The 20780-nt window shown below is 39.5% G+C and overlaps 1 protein-coding gene across 3 annotated transcripts; it reads left to right on the plus strand.

Moving 5' to 3' along the window:
• Window positions 1-333: 333 nt before the first annotated feature.
• Window positions 334-19979, plus strand: fbxl16 (F-box and leucine-rich repeat protein 16). 3 transcript variants are annotated; one of them, XR_003299624.1, is made up of 8 exons: window positions 334-686; window positions 7707-8420; window positions 10355-10597; window positions 11657-11922; window positions 13237-13321; window positions 14560-14623; window positions 16614-17212; window positions 17407-19979. XR_003299624.1 is itself a non-coding variant. In XM_026372056.1 (7 exons), exons 2-7 carry the CDS (start codon window positions 7713-7715, stop codon window positions 16760-16762), a joined length of 1515 nt encoding a protein of 504 aa, XP_026227841.1. In that variant the 5' UTR covers window positions 334-686; window positions 7707-7712; the 3' UTR covers window positions 16763-19979. The 3 variants fall into 3 exon arrangements, 2 of the variants coding, with proteins under 2 accessions (XP_026227841.1, XP_026227923.1); XM_026372056.1 differs by having other exon boundaries at window positions 16614-19979; XM_026372138.1 differs by having other exon boundaries at window positions 334-679; window positions 16614-19979.
• The last annotated feature ends 801 nt before the right edge of the window (window positions 19980-20780 follow it).

Below are 20780 nucleotides of genomic sequence, written 5' to 3' on the forward strand. Positions count from 1 at the left end.
CAGCTGTCTTTGTGAGAACACTTGCTGAAATAATACATTCTCTAACCTTTCACCATATACTTAACCTTGATGTTAAGTCTGAAACCTGAACCCAAAAACAAAAGAGAAATGACCAAAATGTGCACACTCACATTGTTTCCAGTTCAAACAGGTCAATCCACACACACACACACACAGACAGAGACAGTGAAGAAGTCACTCTGATGTGAGGCTACACAACCTCCTGTTACATAAGAAACAGACACTGTGTGCACAGCGATGCTCCAGCTGCTCCATCCTATCTCTTTAAATGAGAAGAAACTGCTGCGCTCTGCGTGTGCGCGTGTGTGGAGGAGAAATTACGAGACCGAGAGGGCCGCTCTGTTGTGGAGGAGGACCAGGCGACCGAAAACACAACCCAGCAGCGCTTTCCCTGCGATTTGAACGGTTGCGCTGCCCCGGTGCTTTACCAGTTCTTCTCTACGGTCGAATGGTTCTCGTTTTGGATTCCGGTGCTCCTCTGGTATCTATGGGCTCATAGCTGCATCTCTCGCCTCCCGATAGGACATAACGGGCAGGGCTGCCTCCTGATAATTATTTATTTCGCGCTCTCTGCGCCGCAGCGTTGAGGGAACCGTGATCGAGAGGCAGCAGCAATAACAGATCATGGATTAATACTGGAGGTGGTTTTTCATCAAAGGTAGGAGGTAAGGGATGCTGCGAAAAATGGGCCCGACGACGAGGATGTGTCCATGGGTGCAATGTGCGTGCGCATGTGTGTGTGTGTGTGCTTGTGATGGATGACTAGGTGTTGGGTTGTGGCAGCAGCAGCATCCACACTGCGGCTCGTCCGCAGGAGGAGACTGCAGAGGGATCCGGGCGACGTGGCTCAATGGCGCTGGGTGTTCCAGCTCTTTGTGTGCACGGTGGGGCCTTTGGGAGACAGAGCACATCACCCGCATCGAGCTGCGTATTATTAACAAACACAATGACGTCAGCGTCTGTCAGTGACGCAACCTCTTTCGTTCTCGCTTGTAGATATCATGATCTCCTTCTTTTTAGTCTTTTTATTGTACTTTGCTGTTTTGCTGCTGTTGTCTTGGTACTACCTCTGATGTTCTGTCTCATCGGGCTCCAAGACATGTTTACACCCTCTAATGTTAGAGAGGTAAAATTCCCTCTGTGGATGTTTGAAAACTTCAACGTTTGTTGGATTCTATGGAGCAGGGTTTGACTGCCATTCATGAGTTTGTAAAGACAGTAGACTGTGTAAAGACAGGGTTGTTAAGGTAGAGCCCAAACTGAGATGTCACCTAACCCAGGTGACATCACAGTGACATCATCAGGGTTCTTTCCCACACTTGTGGGTGATCAGTTCAAAATGGCGACACATGTACAAAGCAAAAACATGGCTACTGACCTAAAAACGATTACACCCGTGTTCATGTATGAAGGTTGTGAGAACAGCTAACTAACACAACTTTCTTGGAAAACAAACTTAATGTAAGCTTGACCTAACTGGCAAACACTTGCATGCAGCTAACAATGTACAGCGTAAAGCACTGTATGTGCAAGATATTAGGGCTTTTGATTAGAAATTCTAACTAATTGTACATGTGCTGCACATACATCAGAGATCTTCTGTGCAGAAGATGTATGGTTACAGACTATTACTGTTGGCTAAGGGAAAGGGGAAGCTTGGTCTGCTTGTTGTTGTTATGCATAAAGCAGCTGGCCAGTTGGCTTGAGCTCTGCATGGACAGCTTAAGGTGAAGATATCTTATAGTAAAAAATTTAAATGGAAATTATAGAGAAAGTGACAGACTCTGACAAGCTAAAAAGGTCAGGCTAGCAGTGAAAGCTGCCAAAAAGAAAACATTAGCAGGCAGAAAGTGTCTGTGTTCAAGCTCCAACATCCTGCATGCATGTTCTCTACACTGTAGTCTACTAAGTTTGCTTTTCATATACCACAACACACAGAATTGTGCTGGAGTTTCTGTGCCCTATAAATAGTATTCTTCACCTTTGTAATGTTTGTGGTTCTAAAAGGATAGCTCATATAAGAAATCTCTTTTACTCACTCATTTAAAATTTGTTTAATTGCTGTGGGGTACATTTAGGTAGTAAGCTCAAAAAGTGACTGCATAGTGCATGTCTCTGTTTGTCTTTTTTCCCCATGCCAATGTGAACCCATTACACATTCTGCATATTAGCTATTGAAAACTGAAAATAATAGAATGGAAATTATTGCAATTAAATCTACTGTATGTAACTCTTTTTGAATATGCTTTTATAACAACTTATTGTGGAAATGTGTAGTTAAATCCTCCTCTGTAATATTTGCTTGCTTGTAGTTTTTGAATATACACTTTTTATTGAAACAATTTTGAAACAAGTATAGATATCTGCAGTACAATGTTTTTTCCCCATGACCATAGTTTTATCCCCATGCCCTCCCCAACAAGAACTTATTAGCCTGACAAAAGTGTACAAAATAAACATAATCAGAATTATCAAAGAGAAAAGAGTAAGGTAAGAAAAAAAAACAGTGACCTATCACTGGAGGTAATGGCTCTTCCCATTTAAACAAAATCATCCGCCTAGCAAGAAGGGAACGAAATGCAATCATATTGGTCTGCGACCCACTCACATAGTCAGTTCTTGGGTGAACGCCAAACAGGGCAACAAAGGGAGATGGTTCTAACGGTATGTTGCATATTTTTAATAGAACTTTAAAATTAATCTCCAGAAATCAAACAGTTTTGGGCAAGTCCAGAACATGTGGACAAATGTTGCCAGTTGTTTACAGCAGTTATGCTTCTAGAAGTCTTTGAGGAAGGCTTATCCCAATTAGAATTTCAATTTCTGTTTAATTAGTACATTTTGCTACTTCTTATTTATTCTAAGTTTATAATGACTAATACCTCAGGGACTGTTCAGAGCATGGAAAAGTGTAGCATACAGTAGAAGAGCATTGTAAAGCAGGTAGACTGGGGGCTGATCAGAGTAGAATGGACTGATAAATCCTCCAACCTCAACCCTCCACCTTAAGGTGGTTTGTCTCTACCCTCTCATATAACCAATAGGATAACGTCTTCAAACAGCACCACTATGGCAACAGACATTGACTGAAAAAGGACTCCTACACCATGTGGCTGGTGTACTTGATCTTCGACGAAACCATGATGGTTTGGTTGTGTTGAGGGACAAAGGGTTGTTTTGACACAAAGACAACTGATCAGGACAACACCTATATGTACATGGCTATGGTTAGTAAAAAAATGTCAGAGTTCTAATTAGGACTTCATTTTTAATGTTACAGGGCCACATACTATCATTGTTACAATGACAAAAAAAATACTGGACTTGGATCTCCTTTAGTAAGGTTGGGTTTTGACATCCAACCATCCACCTCGGCCATCACCCTATGCTGACTTTCTCGCTCTAAATACTACATTTGCTAATAGCTATAAATGCTACAACTACTAGAGGGGCCTCACTACAATATGTTGCTGGAAGTTGTTATCACCTGTTGACTGAAATTACACATGGAAGTTACTTTACAGACCAGTTCCTTGTACTGTACCTGGTAGAAACAGATACATTTGTAGTTATCTTCCAGTTAAAACAGGAAGGGGCAGGAGTAGTTCCCAGGTGATAATTGATTGATTATGGCTAAATATCAGCAGGATTTAACAGAATATAGGGCTTATTATGCTGTTTGTTGTAAAATTTAAAAATTAGGTAGAGCCATTTTTCAGAATTTTCCCTGATTTCTTTTAAATTCCTGCTAATGTTCTATTGAGTGTTTATTCATCACAACAAATATTCTTGCAGGTTTTACATTTCCACTTGTCAAACGTATACCTCTGTGGCCTGTTATTGAAGGCTGAGCTGACACTGTATTTACGGATGGTAATGGAGAACAGCCACAGACACAGCTGCTGAATAAAAGTGTTACCTCAGTATCAAACCATCAATGTGACAATGCAAAGATGGATCTCACACTAAAATGCTGGAACTGTAGTGAAAGAATGTGTGTGCGTATTTAGTGTCATGTAGTTGTTTTTTCCATACAGTAGCAAGTAGCAATACATCTTTTATTTCTCAGAAATTGACCCATAACAACAAGTCCTACAGTTCTCATAGTTTGTCTTTATAGAGGTAATGAATCATCAGTTGAAACTGCTTCAGCTGTAGACAAGAGTGATTACCAAGCGGGCACAGCAGTTAACTGTCCTGCAGTCTCATGGCTGATCAAGGTTAACTGTGTGTTAATTTGTTATTTTGGGGTTGGTAACCTTTACTGTCTTAAGAACCAGAGAGAAAAACTACATTTGTCTAGTGCTTCTTTTATTTGCACCCTGTACATGCAGGTTGCACAGCCTATTGTTCAAAATTTTTACTGTACCGTATTACAGTAAAGTATAATATACACTGTCTATTACTAAGGTTAAAGACACAAAGAGTTACATTCTACATTTGTTTGTTGAATGTGAGAGTCTCAAACCAGTGACATTCAAAACAAAACTGAAGGAGCTGAATCACAGCATCAGTTAGTATTTTCCAGTTAGATAGGTCTGGTTTTTGCAGCATGGTTTTCACATGTTCTACACAAGCTGCAGTAGTTTTTGCCATTATTTTGTTTACAAAGTGTACTTTTTAATCATATACATATTTTTGTCAGGGAGCCGCTAAGGGGGCGTCTCAGAAACTCTGCCCTAAAGACTACATTAGGGCATCTGCTGTTTCATTTTTAAATGCTGTTTTCATGTGATTTGAAATTATTTGTTGATCCAATGTTGATGTTCATGGCAGCTGCTATTTAAGGTGCTTCAACATTGGGTGTTCAGTGTCTTGCTCCACTAACTGAGGCCTCAAAAATAATAAATGACTTGATATCACAATAGTATTTCCTCTGTTCTCTGTGAATCACCTAACAAGCTACCTCTTCTTTGCCTCTTCCTCCATTTGACAAACAACGAAACAGCAAACATCTATGGCAGACACCCCAACTGACCAAACAATTACATTATTATATAAGATTGGGTTAATGACAAGCTGTTTTGTATCATCAGCTGTATCGTCATGGAGGATCATAGAGAAAGTCAGTGACAACAAAAAGTCGACTCATAAGCTGACAATTATGGGACAGCTATACACAACCTGCTACATCTCCTGCTGTTCAGCATATATTGGTGACATATTTTAACATAAAATCCTTGAAAGAATTTTACAGTGTATATAGGGGATGCTGCTTTCATTATGAAGAGTTGGATGTCTTGTTATTATTGCATTTGGTGGCTCACAGATAGCCACGCAGAGCTTGCAGATGCTTCAGTATCCCTGTCTCCCTGCCTGACAGAAACACAGCCACATGACATAACAGAAGGAGCAATGGTAAATATAGATTTTGCTGTAGCTGTGCATTCATTAGCTTATGATGAACTTGCAACATTTTATTTTAGCTCAGCCTATGACATGTGAGCGAATATATTCTTTTTCTGGTCCCTGCTCTGAAGTATGTCTGCTGGTTCTCCAATGATTTTGAGTGCATGCTTTAGTTGTTGTCTGGTTTACAACATTGCTGTATTATGTAATGGATGAAGGCAGAGCAGAGCCAGTCCACATCTGCTAAAGGACTGACAACAAATGCTAGTCTCACAGAAAAGTGTTGACAATACGTACATATATAAGTAGATGCACGTGTACATGTAAATAAACTATAAGTTGTTAATAGTGCCGCTGCTTGTGTCAGTAGAGTGGGACAAAGAGATGCTGTGGTGTGTGTAGCCCTATAGTCAGCATGTTACATAACAGAGCGGATTGAGCTGTGAGCTGTCCTCCTGCTGCTGATACAGTGAGATCACAAAGAACAGGCTAGATGAGGCCATGCACACTGCATTCAATTATACCATGATGTGTTTTCACTGCAACGCCTAGCTCTGTTGAATGCAAACAACAAAAGACAAGCAGCCATTTGAACCACATGCCGACAGTTACAGTATCAACAATACTGTTATTAGTCACACTGCACTTTAACAGACCTAATGAATGATGCACTGATTTTTAGCTTTACAACAAAATGTTACTTGATCTTGTTTGTCATATAAATCTATTCCCCAGCTGATCCAAGCATTTTTCTCTGGAACCGTTTTTGCAGCCTAGAGACAGTTCTTTGGCTGTTGAAATGCAAAAAAAGTTCAAAATTAAACACTGTCTCTAAACCAACCCGTGGAGTTTTTTTCAGTTGCCATTGATCTAGTATTGTCATCATGTAACCAAAGTATGAGGAGGAGACGGTACTTTATCATTTACCCCTTAACACACCTCACTGACAACTCTCAACTGTCAGGTCAATTCCTAGATAAAGTTAGACCTATGGTTAAGATTTTTTTTGTCAAATTCACAATTAATTAGAAGTCTGACTGTAGAGGTTATGATTTATTACATTGAATAAAAAATATAAATCACACAGTGCCATACTGCATCCTTCATATCCACTATTGGACTTTCCTACAGCAGTTCAACATAACTACAGATATTATGGAAATACACAGGTACCCTTCGGCAGCAGACTCAGGCTGTATCAGCAGTGTTTTTCATTTCATTGTCCTACCAATTAGAATCTTAGCAATTTAATGGTTGTTATTACGGCAATAGTTATGTTTCAGAAAAGCATCTATTGATCTACCAGTAGGCCAATAAGTGGTAGTTTGCTGACATCTAATGGACATAGTTAACATGAGTAGGTAGTGGGAGATAAAATACAGAACCTTGAAACTAGACACACACATTTGTTGACTAACTGTTAGTCAGTGTTGACAATAATGACAATCCTTTCCCTAAACCCAACCAACTATTTTTTGCACCAAAATCTAACCATGTAAACAGATATAAACGTGAATACAAGAACTTTTTTGCTTTGCATTTATTCAGCCAGCTATCACATGAAAGTCACCCACTGAACCTAGTGGCAAGTGAAACATGGCTTGGGCTGCAGTTTTCTCAGGCTTCCTGATGTGAGTCTGTGACTGTGGTTGCTGACCTGACTTGAACCTGATACGCATATTGTATGTCATGTTTAAACCAGACTCAAACCTGTCACAATTTGTGTTTTTCTTCTAGAAGCAACATAGCCAACTTAATATTTTATTTTTAGTTGGTTGTGCAGTTATTCAATTAAATTAAATTAAATTTTATTTGTATAACGCTTTTTTTACAATTGTCATTGTCGCAAAGCAGCTTTACACAACCAAAGTAACTATGGAAGTTTACATGAACAGTGAATGTGAATGAATCATAATCAGATTGTCCCTGATGAGCAAGCCGAGGGCGGCAGTTATGTCATCTAACGTTTGACCCACATGAAACAGGACCCTGAACTGAACCCAATGTTGGAACCCAGCGGTCTGGACAGATTTGAATATGGACAGAAACACTCTCTACGGTGTACAAGCCCATATGCCCTCATACAATTAACAGCCCCCTGCGTTGGTTATCTTGTCCTGGCTGTTGATGAAGTTCCTGTCCAGCATAATTTGTGATATGGGACATACCTGGGGCCAATGTGCTTAGTCAGGAAGGAGTCTCTATGGTAATTTTAGGAAAGGTGTAAAATAATTGTCACATTCGTTCAACAATTACTCCATGTGTACCAGTGTATTATTAATCTTCACTGTTTTCAGTGTTCAACAGCACACTATGGTTCTTTTTCCATTTTTCAGGTCCCAATGTTGAACATGTCCACCCCCAGCGAGTTGAAGTCTCCTTGTGTGACTCGTAATGGAATGGTGAAGTTGCCCCCGAGCCAGCCCAATGGTTTGGGCAGCGCGAGTATCACCAAGGGGACACCTGCTGCCAAGAACCGCCTGTGCCAGTCCTCCTCGGTACCTTCTATTCTGCCTCCTCCTCCATCTTCCCTTCCTTACCACCACCACCACCACCTGGATGGCCCTGGCATGCCCCACTCAGCTGCCTCTCTCCTGGGTTCTGACCTGGAACCTGGAAAACCTCACTTGGGCTTGAAACCTTCCCTTCGCCAGCTTCCCCCTCTCACTCTGCCCAAACCAATCCTTTTGGAACGCCAGCTTGTTCTTGATGAGAAGCTTCTTAACCGACTGCTCTGGTACTTCACCACAGCAGAAAAATGTGTGCTGGCACAGGTATGCAAGACATGGCGTAAGGTGCTGTACCAACCGAAGTTCTGGGAGGGTGTGACACCCATCTTGCATGCCAAGGAGCTATATACCATGCTGCCCAATGGAGAAAAGGAGTTTGTCAGTCTGCAGGCCTTTGCTTTACGTGGCTTCCAGTCTTTCTGTTTAGTGGGTGTGTCAGACCTGGACATTTGTGAGTTCATCGATAACTACCCACTGTCAAAGAAGGGCGTTCGCTCAGTCAGCCTCAAGAGGTCCACCATCACAGATGCTGGTTTGGAGGTGAGTTGCGTGTGTTATTACTTTTTCAGATTTCAACAGTGGGTAGGTTAGGTGTTAGGTTAGGTGTAGTAGGTGGGGGTGCTTGGTAATAGAGCATTCATAACTATGCTCTGTCATTCCAACTATCAAACTCTCAAAATTAATTCCTGCTGTCCGCATCCACATGTTTGCTATGGTATCCATGACAGAAGTTTGTGCTCATATTTACTGTCTGCTGTGCCAGCATATGGCCTGAGCATGTGCTGAGAAAGTAAAGTAGCCATTTGTTGTATACTTTTAAGATATGCAATATGGAATATTTGCATTGATCTTGTGAAGTGGTTACACTTTTACATGTTTTCATGTAATATAAAGCACACAAAGTAGCTCTTCCTCTTGCTGTTGCTACTGTCCAGAGTTGCCATTTTGTTTTTTAGTACAAATGTGTGGAACTTGTCTTGGTCTGTATCTCCTCTTGTAATGTATAGAAGCAAGTATGCATGTAACATCGATAACAATTTTTTGTTTATTTATGGTTGGTACATATTTCTTATTGGTCCTTTTCTGATTTTACTTTCTTTAACACCGACATAGACTGAGGGGCTCCCTAACCTCTATACAGGAAGCACATGTGGCCTGTCTTTCATAGCTTTTAGAAATAAATAATCATATGCATTATCACATCAATTCCCAGCTCAGCTTTACTGTAAAGAAATGCCAACGGTCTGAATAATTAGTATTATTGGGACTCAGTTCAACTATCACAAGTGCAAGTACACATGCTCTATGAAGATAAGGCTTTAAGATGAAAACATAACAGTATCGTGTAGCATTATGTGATGTGACACACTGGTAACAGTGTAGCACCAGGTATTAGAGTGAAGTCTAAATAACTATGTCCCCAATATCACTTGCAGAGTAATCACTTTGATCCATATTAAAGTGTGCAAATGGGAACAGCAGTGGAAAGTAAAGCAGAACACAATGCGTGTCACTGCAGTTTTAGTTTATCTAAATGGCAGCTAAACTAGTTAGATACTAAGTGACATGCTGAGAGCAACAACCTCTATTATTTTGCTTTCACTTGTGTTTTCTTATCAACTTTGTCTTTAGTTTTTCATATTCCATTGCTAGTAACAAAAGAGGCATAATGCTTGCAGAGTGTTTCTCAGATTGCACTTTATACCTGCTAGGCTAGGCTGCTATTCTGGGATGAGTGGATAGTTGCTATGGAGAAAGATAAAATTGTCAGCTGCATGATCTATATATGGACTCCTCTGGGTGCTGATTTGTACATTACCATTTTACTGCACCTCTAAACCAAATGGGAAAAAAGTCAGTTTTAGATTTTCATTACAATATTGTATAATAGTTTGGAGAAAACGTAGATCCAGTATTGAATAGAAATGAATAATTTCAGCTCAGTGTTATGATATATTATTTCATCCTCATTCTTTACACAACAAGAGTCTATAGCAACACACATTTATTGAATTTGATTAGTATTCATGTCAGAATGTTTTCAATGTGATCAGAGCTTTATTTCACAATGCCACCTTCTTCACAGCAAGTCTGTCATTTCTTTTTCACTTTGACACAAAATCACTTGTGTCAAAGTGATTTTGTAATCTGAAATCGAGTTTGAAAACATGTTGGGTGTACTCAAATATTTTTAAATTGCTGTCTGATAACACAAAAGGATGCCACTGACAAGATAACATATGTATTAATAACCAATGTATGTACCTAGTATTCATGTGTCATTTCACTGGACAGACATAGTTGATACTAATATGCACATGCTGGGTCACTCGGTTTTAAACCAGAGGTCATCAATACCTAAAATCTAGAATCCAGCTTCAAGTCTGGTTAGTCAGGTACTGTCTGATTACTCTTTATCGCTGTGTGAACACATTTCAGCAACGTCATACAACCTACTGATCTTTATGTTACAGGTAATGTTGGAGCAAATGCAAGGCCTGATGCACCTTGAATTGTCGGGCTGCAACGACTTCACAGAGGCTGGTCTATGGTCCAGTCTGAATGCCCGCCTAACTTCCCTCAGCGTCAGCGACTGCATCAATGTGGCGGATGACGCCATTGCCGCAATCTCACAGCTCCTGCCTAATCTATCAGAATTAAGTCTGCAGGCTTACCACGTCACTGACACGGCCATGGCCTACTTCACAGCCAAACAGGTGTGAGAGAAAAACAAAAATAACTAACTCTGAGTTTTGCTGATCACAATTACATGTTATTCTGGCCGATGGACATGTATATTAAGTTGACATATTATGAGTTTTTGTATTATTGAGTTTTCTATAAAGATCTTATCTATATTATTAATAAGAATGATCACTGAAATGAAAACAAAAAGCCAGGCGATTTGTTTCACAAAGACTAATTGTAGACAATTCTCTTATTCAGTCTTCACTTCAGTATTAAAATAGAAGTGGGTCGGTGACAGCACTCATAATGAAAATTCTCATCACCTGCAGTTTGTGTCATATTGTAATAATTTATTTTAGCATTATTTAGTTATTAATACATTTATTACTTCCATCAATAATTACATTTATGATAGAATGTTAAATGTATGTTTATGAAGTATTCCAGTGGTGGTGACAATGTGAGGAAAACCATCTGTTGATGTTCAGTTGGTCTGGAATGGAAATGAATCCTAAACAAGTATTTAAACATATCATGGGGCAAGTTAAAAGATGATGCATTAAAGTGGAAGGTTGGTGAGCCTTGAGCCTGTTTCCAAGAAACTGATTCATTTTAAAGAACCAGTGTACAGTGTACAGGTGACTGGTTTGTAAATGTAAACCAGCATTAATTGCTTACGCTAACAGAGAGCTGTGCAGCTTTCACACAGGGTACCTAGTTTTTGTAGTATGTTCTGCACTATTGGCTTGTCGGCTCCAGTTGGTGGCTTTTTAGCTGATTCAGCATGTTGAATTGGCAGTGGTACTTGGTAAGTTGGAAAAACTACTCTGATTGCACACAATGCACAAGAGGAAGTGTAGCATATTTAAGTGTCACAGATAAACCCAGATAAAGCTGATGTGATAGTCAACCTTTGTTGCTGCTAGTTTTTGTGGTTTGGTGTGTCTCTTATGACCTTATGCCTTTATGATGACCATCGCCCTGCTGAGGGCTTATCGGTATTAATAGTAAAGCTGCCCCATATTGTTATCTGGTTTCTTGTATTCACATACATAATCAAAAAACCTTAAATTGCCTTCCATTCACAGGGCTACACCACCCATACACTGCGGCTTCACTCCTGCTGGGAGATCACCAATCACGGTGTAGTTAACATGGTGCACAGCCTTCCCAACCTGACTGCCCTAAGTCTCTCTGGCTGCTCCAAGATCACTGATGATGGTGTGGAGCTGGTTGCTGAGAACCTGCGTAAGCTCCGTAGCCTGGACCTGTCCTGGTGCCCTCGGATCACTGACATGGCCCTGGAGTACATTGCCTGTGACCTGCATAAGCTGGAGGAACTGGTGCTGGACAGGTCAGTGTGCTTATGATGTGGTGCTCTCATCCTTGTTAATAGCTGATAGAGACCAATGTAATTTGAGAATGACTGATGTATATGTGTAAGACAAAAGTTACACAAATGTGAAAAAAGTCGTAGTAAAGGTTTATGTTCTAAAATAAGAGTAATGAAGTACCTGGAGAAAACAGAACATAAATAGTTATGTGAATATAGTTGCTAGGCACATAGAATAGTGTGCTAAGCTATCATTCTTTTAGGCATTATACAATCACACACATTCAAGTGAATACAGCTGTTTTGCTGCATCCTAAAGTTTCCACAAAGTGCAAAAATGTTGTCTGTAAAGTGCTGTAAACGGATGAATATGTTGGAGTAAGGCTGTTTCTGTTGTAAAAAAACGAACTATCCAATGTTGTGTTACGTTTTCTCCTTTAGAATAGCAAACTATATGAATCTTTCCCAATCTGATTACCCATTGGGTTTTGATTTTGGACATGTGTGTTGTGGATTCAGCCTTGTTTTCAGAACTGTTACACCCCTAGACAGCCATCATCACAGCAGTTAAGAAAGATCTAAATTACAAAAGAAGTTGCTGTTATACCATTGAATGTTAGACTTCCTAGAAGAGGTCACACAGTGTGTGTAAGACAATGTACTTAAACAAGAGCTAATCACTCTATGAGTGTCATGATGCATTCTCTCACACCACACTCATGTGTTTACTGCTTTCAGATTCACATGTATGTGTTTGAGACTGTAGGAAGTATACTGTGAAAGCAGGATCTGTACATGTGAATGAAAACATGTGAATTTGAAAGCAGTAAACACATGAGTGTGGTGTGAGAGAATGCATCATGACACTCATAGAGTGATTAGCCCTTGTTTAAGTAGATACACAGAGGACTATACCGGTCTACTTCAGTCCCTACAGAGTCTTGTCATGCTAACACATTGTGGTGCTAGACAGGGGAATGTGAACTGCTCCCTGAAGGCTCCAAGGTTACACAAACCCAAACTTTGCACATTTATGATGACAAATATTGTTTCTGAACTGATGTGATCATTCTCTCATAAAGTTAGGCACAGAATGTGGAGCCATAACACATCTGTACTATCAAACACTGAGTCTTTGGTAGATGCTCGTTTTACACTAGACACCAAATTCAAAAGTTGTTTAACAGGTGCAATTAGGTTAGTCATGAGAACACAATTTCTTTGTGCTTATCAGATAATTAAAGGTACGTACAAATGAACAAATCACTAAATATTGGCTTTTAAAAGTTCCAAACTTGAGAATGAGGTTTGTAATTGCGTTATGCATGCTTTCAGGTGTGTGCGGATTACAGACACTGGCTTGGGTTACTTGTCCACCATGTCATCATTAAGAAGCCTGTATCTGCGCTGGTGCTGTCAGGTAACACAAACACACACACACGTGTTTGTTTTCGTCACTTGTTGGGAATTAACCTGACTTACACTGTTTTCCTGGTGAGTTGCCCCATTATTTGTAGTCTAACTGTATTCTTACCTTAACCTTAAACTAAGTCATCATTCTAAAATGTAATGATTTAAGTGACAGTGTAAACAGGTCTCCCAGGTCCCCACAAAGTGAATAATACATGATGCCCACACATACACACACTTTTCTTGATTTTCTTGATGCAGTTTAGATTCTCATTTAAGATTTAAGATTCAAAAAACTTTATTAATCCCAAAGAGAAATTGTTTTGCCTCGTTACAGTTGTTCTCAACACAGACAGAGAACAAAGAAAGAGAACCACAACCAGGAAAGATCCACACCAACATAAATACAAAATAACATCAATACAGAAAACCCAATATAAATACAGAACATGTAAAGTAGATGAATAAAAAAGGCTTAGTATTTATAGTCCATGGTGGAATGACAGCAAATATAAAACACAAACTATTAGTTCCCCCAACCCTTACAGAGGTGGGAGGAATTGAAGAGATTTATGCCCACTGGTAAAAAAGAACCTCCTGTGGTTCTCTATGGAGCACTTAATTCCTTCCTCCTGTAAAGCGCTTTGAGTACCAGTTAGGTAGGAAAGCGCTGTATAAGTGCAGACCATTTACCATTTAATGTTAATCAGTCTATGGCTGAACGTGCTCCTCTGTCCAGCCAACACACTGTGCAGAGGATGGGAGGGATTGTCCAGGATTGAGAGGACTTTGGACAGCAGCAAGAAATATTCAACAAGACATTGATGCTACTGACTTGAAAGTACCTTTATTCATGGTCTTGATGAATAAAGGGTAAATGCCCTGTAGCTTATGACTAACTTGTACAATAGATCAAGGAATAGCAGAACAGTTGATATTGTAGCTGAGACCAACCAATTTCTATATTATGAACTACAATAAAGACTGAATGTAAATATTGTCATTTATTGAAGAATGCATTTGTTAAATTACCCGGCCACTGTTTGACCCAGACAAAGTGCATTGAGGTTAAGTTCATCTTTTTAAATACCATTATATGTTCCTAACATTATTGCTGACCATGACTGCATGCAGGCAGTGTAGTTTTTAGGATTTCATTTTCATATAATGAAACTTGTAACTTGCTTATGTCCTGTAATCCAGCACAGTTAACATTCAGGATTGTATATACTGTGTATGTAATTTCAGGTGCAAGATTTTGGACTCCAGCATTTGTTTGGAATGAGGAGTCTTCGTCTGCTGTCTCTTGCAGGTGTGATTCCTCATCCTATGTTTCCTGTCCAAATGTGCCTACTGATATTAAAATGTGACTTAGCCTGTCTGTACTCTATCCATACGTGATTCAGTATCTAGTTTGACTTTGTCATAGTCACTTATTCACATGCCAGGCAGTCAAGGGTAAGGTCTTTGCTGTTTATACACCCTGTCTTACATGTGCTCTATCGGGGAGCCCTGTAGTGCCATCTAGTGCCCACACCACTGTTATTAATTAATTAATTAATTAAATACAGGACCTGAAGTTTGGCTTTAAATTTGCGTTTACATTGCATTCCATTTTAGCAGGTTAAATCAGAAGTTAATATTATTATTTTTTTATTTTTTTGTAAAAACTGGAAACTGAGCAATATCTATTTGCTCATAGAAAGTGGAGACACTTCATACGTGGAGGTTACTTGATTACCTAATAGTTAGTTGGACAATGGAAAATTCAATCAGATCTAATGGGCATAACTCTTACAATCCTTCATGCCCTCATTTTCCTGATTTGAACAATACACACAGATATGAACTATAAATAATGTTTCTAGACACACGTCCTCACTCATTGATTGGATGGGAGATTGCTTATGGCAGATGGGGTCTCACTTGGTTAAACAGTTTGTTTGATTTCAGTGAGGGGTGGTCCTGGGGTAAAGTGCGCAGGAGGCGCAGGTCACATGATTAGAAACAATGCATAATATATGTATAACCACAGTTTCAAGAAGGAGACAAGCTTGGTACAATACCAGAAATGATGGTAAATATTTCCCATACTGGTATTGTACTGAGCAGATTGATTGAAAGGGAGCACCCACCTGCTCACTGTGAATGCTCTGAGCCGGTAGCGTAATGTCTGTTTAATGTCTGTGCCGACTTATCGTTCTCATATTCTGCCCCTAAAGTCAAGTAAAGTCTACATTTACATTTACATTTAGTCATTTAGCAGACGCTTTTATCCAAAGCGACTTACAAGTGAGGAACAAGGCAAGCAAACAAAATCTAAGTCAAGGAGAAACAACATCAAAGCAGAGTGCTATCGAAAAAGTGTTTCTGTTTCAAGAGATGTTAGAAAGAAAGGGTAGAATTTTTATTTATTTATTTTTTTTAAGTGCAAAGGAAGATGCGGAAGAGTTCTGTTTTCAGCAGTTTTTTAAAGATTGCAAGTGAGGTGGCTGAGCGTGCAGAGATAGGCAGCTCATTCCTCCATCGTGGGATCACTGAGCTGAACAGTTTTCCTTGGTGTCGACTGTGTGGTGCTGGTACCACCAGACGACGTTCCCTGGTTGAGCGCAGTGGACGGGAGGGGATGTAGACCTGAACTATTGAATTGAGATAAGATGGAGCTGTGGAGTTAACCACTCTGTAGGCAAGAGACAGAGCTTTGAACCTGATCCTTGCAGCCACAGGAAGCCAGTGCAAAGATCTGAAGAGCGGTGTGACATGAGACCTTTTAGGTTGATTAAAAATGAGGCGTGCTGCCGCATTTTGGATCATCTGGAGGGGTTTGGTCGTGGATGCCCGTAAACCCATCAGTAGTGCATTGCAGTAATCCAGGCGAGATAAGATCAACGCCTGTACAATGAGTTGGGTTGTGTACTCCGTCAGATAGGGTCTGATCTTTCTGATATTGTGGAGGGCATATCTACACGACCTAGCGACTGTGGCGATGTGATCTGTGAAGGTCAGCTGGTCATGAATGATGACCCCCAGGTTTCTGGCTGACTTAGTAGGGACAATCACCGCAGATCCAATGTTAATGCTGATGTTGTGTTGAGTTGAAGGTCTGTCTAGAGAAGTTTGAGAATGACTGTACACGGCCAGTCCAGTTGTCATGACGCAACTCCCAGATCGCTAATTGCAGTATGAACAGAATAGCAGTGCCAGTTTATGCGTGTCTAAAAGCAAGAGGAAATTATGAATTACCCTTTAACAGTTGTCCAGTTGATAACTAAGCATTTTCCCTCTTCCTGTGCCCCTGCCAGGCTGCCCCCTGCTGACCACCACTGGTCTGTCAGGTCTCATCCAGCTGCAAGAGCTGGAGGAGCTGGAGTTGACCAACTGCCCTGGAGCTACTGCCGAGCTCTTCAAGTACTACTCCCAGCACCTGCCCCACTGCATGGTCATCGAGTAAGACCACTAACCCATCCCGCCAACCAATCAACCGACCGCCATACTTCAACCTTCCTCCTCTTTACTCTTCCTCACTCTTTTCTCAAATGCTAACCTGGAGACTGAACGGCTCCATCTGTACCACACCAATCCGGATTTCCTGACCTCCCCCTAGCCCCCGCCCCAGTCTTCCTCCACATCCCATTGTTTATATGACCCACAGGCGGACAGAGAGGCAGGATGGCAGGTGATGGTACATGCCAGACCCACAGGGTGACGGCATAGTGTTAGAGCTTCATATAAGAAGATGCTGGAGTGAAGAGCTTGGCGTGACGTCTTGTCTGGCAGCAAGTTTCTTTTTCAGAATCGACAAAGGGTTTTGTTTACAGAGGAGAGCTTCTCCGCAGACATTGAGTTTTTTTTGTTTGTTTTTTTGGAGAGAAATGGATCGTAAAAGAAATGACATGCACAGGTACATACACAGTGCAGAAAAGTTATATGCTGATATGATGGGACTCTTACATGCGCACATACACTGTAAAACACACTCACACACATACTGTATATGGTAAGTGAAACAAATGTAAGTTCTCAAGACCATGAGTGCTGACATTTCTATTTCCATCACTCTGTGTACTATAACTCCTGTTACTCTTTTTCTCTCAGAAGGGTTCAAAGGTTCATGTTTCTCTCGTTTTGAAAGAGACACCACATGCCAGCTGGAGAAACAGGAATCAGAGAGAACTAAAGATGCAGTTCAGGAAATGAATCACAGAGGTGGGACATCTCTCTCTGTGTCTCCTCCCTTCCTCCGTGTGTGAAATGTGTGTCATGGACTCACAGGTTCCCGTCTTTTAGGGATACTACCACCTTTTTCCATTTCTGTGTCTTATCAGAAATCAAAAACAAACAAACAAAAAAGAGGAAAATTTGAAAAACAACTGTTTACATTGTTCTTTTGTGTTGGAGTTGCACGCTTGATTGACTCATTGTTTCACTTTTCCCTCGCTTTCTTCTTGATTTTGTTTTGATCTTTTTTGTACACATATGATTTAATTTACAGATCTGAAGGAGAAGCTGTTGTAAACTGTGAATGTTGTGATTTTAAAGTGGGAAACGCTGCAGCAGTGAAGCAGCCCTACATGAACAAGCAGTCCAGTGTGCAGGAGACGTTTGACTTTAATGCTGGAGATTCTTTTTGCTGACGATAACATGCTTTTCTGCTCAGATGATAAATAATAGCGAGTCATGGTTAATTAATATACACAGACAGTGATGACTTCATATCTCTGAAATAATTAACTTCAGTTATCAGAGTGAGTCTTTCTAACAATCCTTCACTTTGAGACATAATCTTCTTCTTTAGTCTTGTCTTAGAATCTACTGCTAATACAAAAAACTGGGATTTGGTGAACCTTGAACTTGTATGGTTTTGAAGCTGCTAAACCATTGTGTGGCTGCTTGGCTAAAGTCAGGTTATTTCAAAGGTAAAAAGGGAGGCTTGGGAGTGTCAGTATTTGAGATTAGAGCCATTCTTACAGTGTCCACTACAAGCAAGGCTTAAAAAAATGCAACAGATTTTAAAAGATAACTGTCTTCATTTAGGGAATTTTACTTATTTTTTCCTACTAACCCAGAGTCAGACATACTTCATGTTAATGTATGGAATCAGTTAATCTAGCCTAGTTAACCTCAATTATTTGACGACAGTTGGATGATGACAATAACAGCTCTTTTCACTCTTATTCAGTGTAGCTACATTTGTCTACTTGGATTTTCTGTCTGTAACATTTTGCAGCTGCTTGGTTGGTGATGGTTTTAGTCCTCTTTTGTAGGGTGTGTGAAGAGGAAATGAGCCCCTCCAACAGTTATATACTGAAACACTGCACAGTGAGATACTAAACTGTGTTGTGGGCCAGTCACAGTCAGGATAGACAATCGGCCGGAACAGTACAATTGACTATGTTTAATGGACATCTCTGGTTGTAGTAAATTGTTTCTAACAATAATAATAACACCGACTAATACTGACTAATAAAGTCAGTAGCTGACATTAGCAGTCAGATGAGCAGAGAGACTGGAAACAAACCTACAGGTTGGTTGGATTTATTTAGAAAAGTGCAGGTGATAAGATAAACCTTAGATTCCCATAAACATACAGTACAATCTGAGCTAACCTAGGCTAATATTCAGCATGGCTTTGTACTGCTAAACTTATACAAAACAGTGTCTGAAAGTGTCTTTGACTCCGGGTATGAAGAATTTATTTACCGTTTGAAATAAGTTTTTGATGTTACAAAGAAAATACCTTTGAATCCAGTGAGCTTTTCTCCTGCTGTCATCTGATATGAAAAGCAATCAGATGAGCTACTGTGCTGCTTTTTGCCTCTCATGTGTCCTGACGTGCTGACTGCCAACTTAAGGGATTGGTGTCAGTGTCAGCCAGTGTTATGTTGTGCCAAATGCATCTGCAGCAGTGCATAAAATGTGTCTGGTTGCCTGTAACTGATCGCTGACTACACTGAAATGAATTGAGAGTGTACTCTACAGATATGGCAGACCATGCATAGTTTTAGTTGGTCTGCGCTTCTGTTTCAAGGAGGCTTATTTTAGGGGTTGTTCTGCATCTTTTCATTGTACATAAGTGTATTAATTTATCTATCTATTTATTTATTTAAATTAATTTGTGTCTTATTTACGTGACTTATTTATCAAAGAGACATTTTCAATGAAATTTTGTTTTATGTGACTTGCTTCATATACGGACTTGAATAAGCTTTTGCATTAATTGATTTTTTTTTAAATATTATTTTGTAACATTTCAGATCCCCATGTGAAATAATTTAATTACACATTAAACGTGCACTCTTTTAAACACCAGTGGCAATTAACATCAGTAGCACTGACTTAAAGTCTAACATGTAAGAGTGTATTTCCTTCTGTGAAAATGTGTATCAACTTTGTATAACTGTTTGGTTCATCAAAAAGGGGTAAAAGGGTCAGACAATGGTGACAAGTTACAGTAACAATTTTACTGTCATTGTCCTGAATGTGGCAGCAAAATAATATGCATAAGAGAAGTTGAAGTCTGTCATGACAAAGCAATGTTTAAACTGTGTACTGACAAAGGGCAACACCTGTCATTTGATAACACAGATGAAGATTCAGTGGAAGCTTGATACGACAAAACTTTAACCCGAAATAAATTAAAACCAATTTGGAGCATGAAGTATATATATATATATATATATATATATATATATATATATATATATATATATATATATATATATTATTGGCTGCAAGTATAATTATCCAATTAGAGAGAAAAATCCAAACCAAACTTGACGAGAAGTATAATAGGAATTTTTCTTTTAAAAGTTTTCACTGTACAACTTAATTGTATTTTGTAAATAGAAACAAATGTATAGTTTAATGCTGCAACACACAACACAACACACACACTAGGGTAAACTGTCACTTTATACAATCTGTTGCTTCATACAAAAATACTATCTGAAACCTTAATACGCAAGGAGGAAGCCATGCATCAATTCTGTGCAGAAATGCTACCAAAGGTACCATTGACATGAAGGTGTATATAGGGATTTCAGAGAGACATATGGTGCCATCAAGGCGATGTAATTTCCCTGGAAGTCATTAGATATTTCAACAGTATTAAGCCTGGTGCATGAGCTTCATAGACACAGTGTGTGTTGGAACCCAATTCTTTTTGTGTGTTGCGGCATAAAACTGTAAATTAGCTTATATTTACAAAACACAATTAAGTTGGTCAGTTGAAACATTGAAACAAATTTTTTTGTACTTTGGTCAGATACATAAAGTTTCAAGCTAATTAACAAATCACAGATTTTGTGACTGGATAAATGCTTTCCATTTACCAAAGTTAACAGTCCTTTACATTATTATCCAGTTTCAGAATATGGACACATTTTTCGTATGTTGTAGTCATATTTCATATCTACTGCAGCGTTCTCATTAATTAATGGAGAAGTCATCGGTTACCATATATTGTTATC

This window comes from Anabas testudineus, chromosome 8 (genome assembly GCF_900324465.2).
Source record: "Anabas testudineus chromosome 8, fAnaTes1.2, whole genome shotgun sequence".
In the NCBI taxonomy this organism is placed as follows: domain Eukaryota; kingdom Metazoa; phylum Chordata; class Actinopteri; order Anabantiformes; family Anabantidae; genus Anabas; species Anabas testudineus.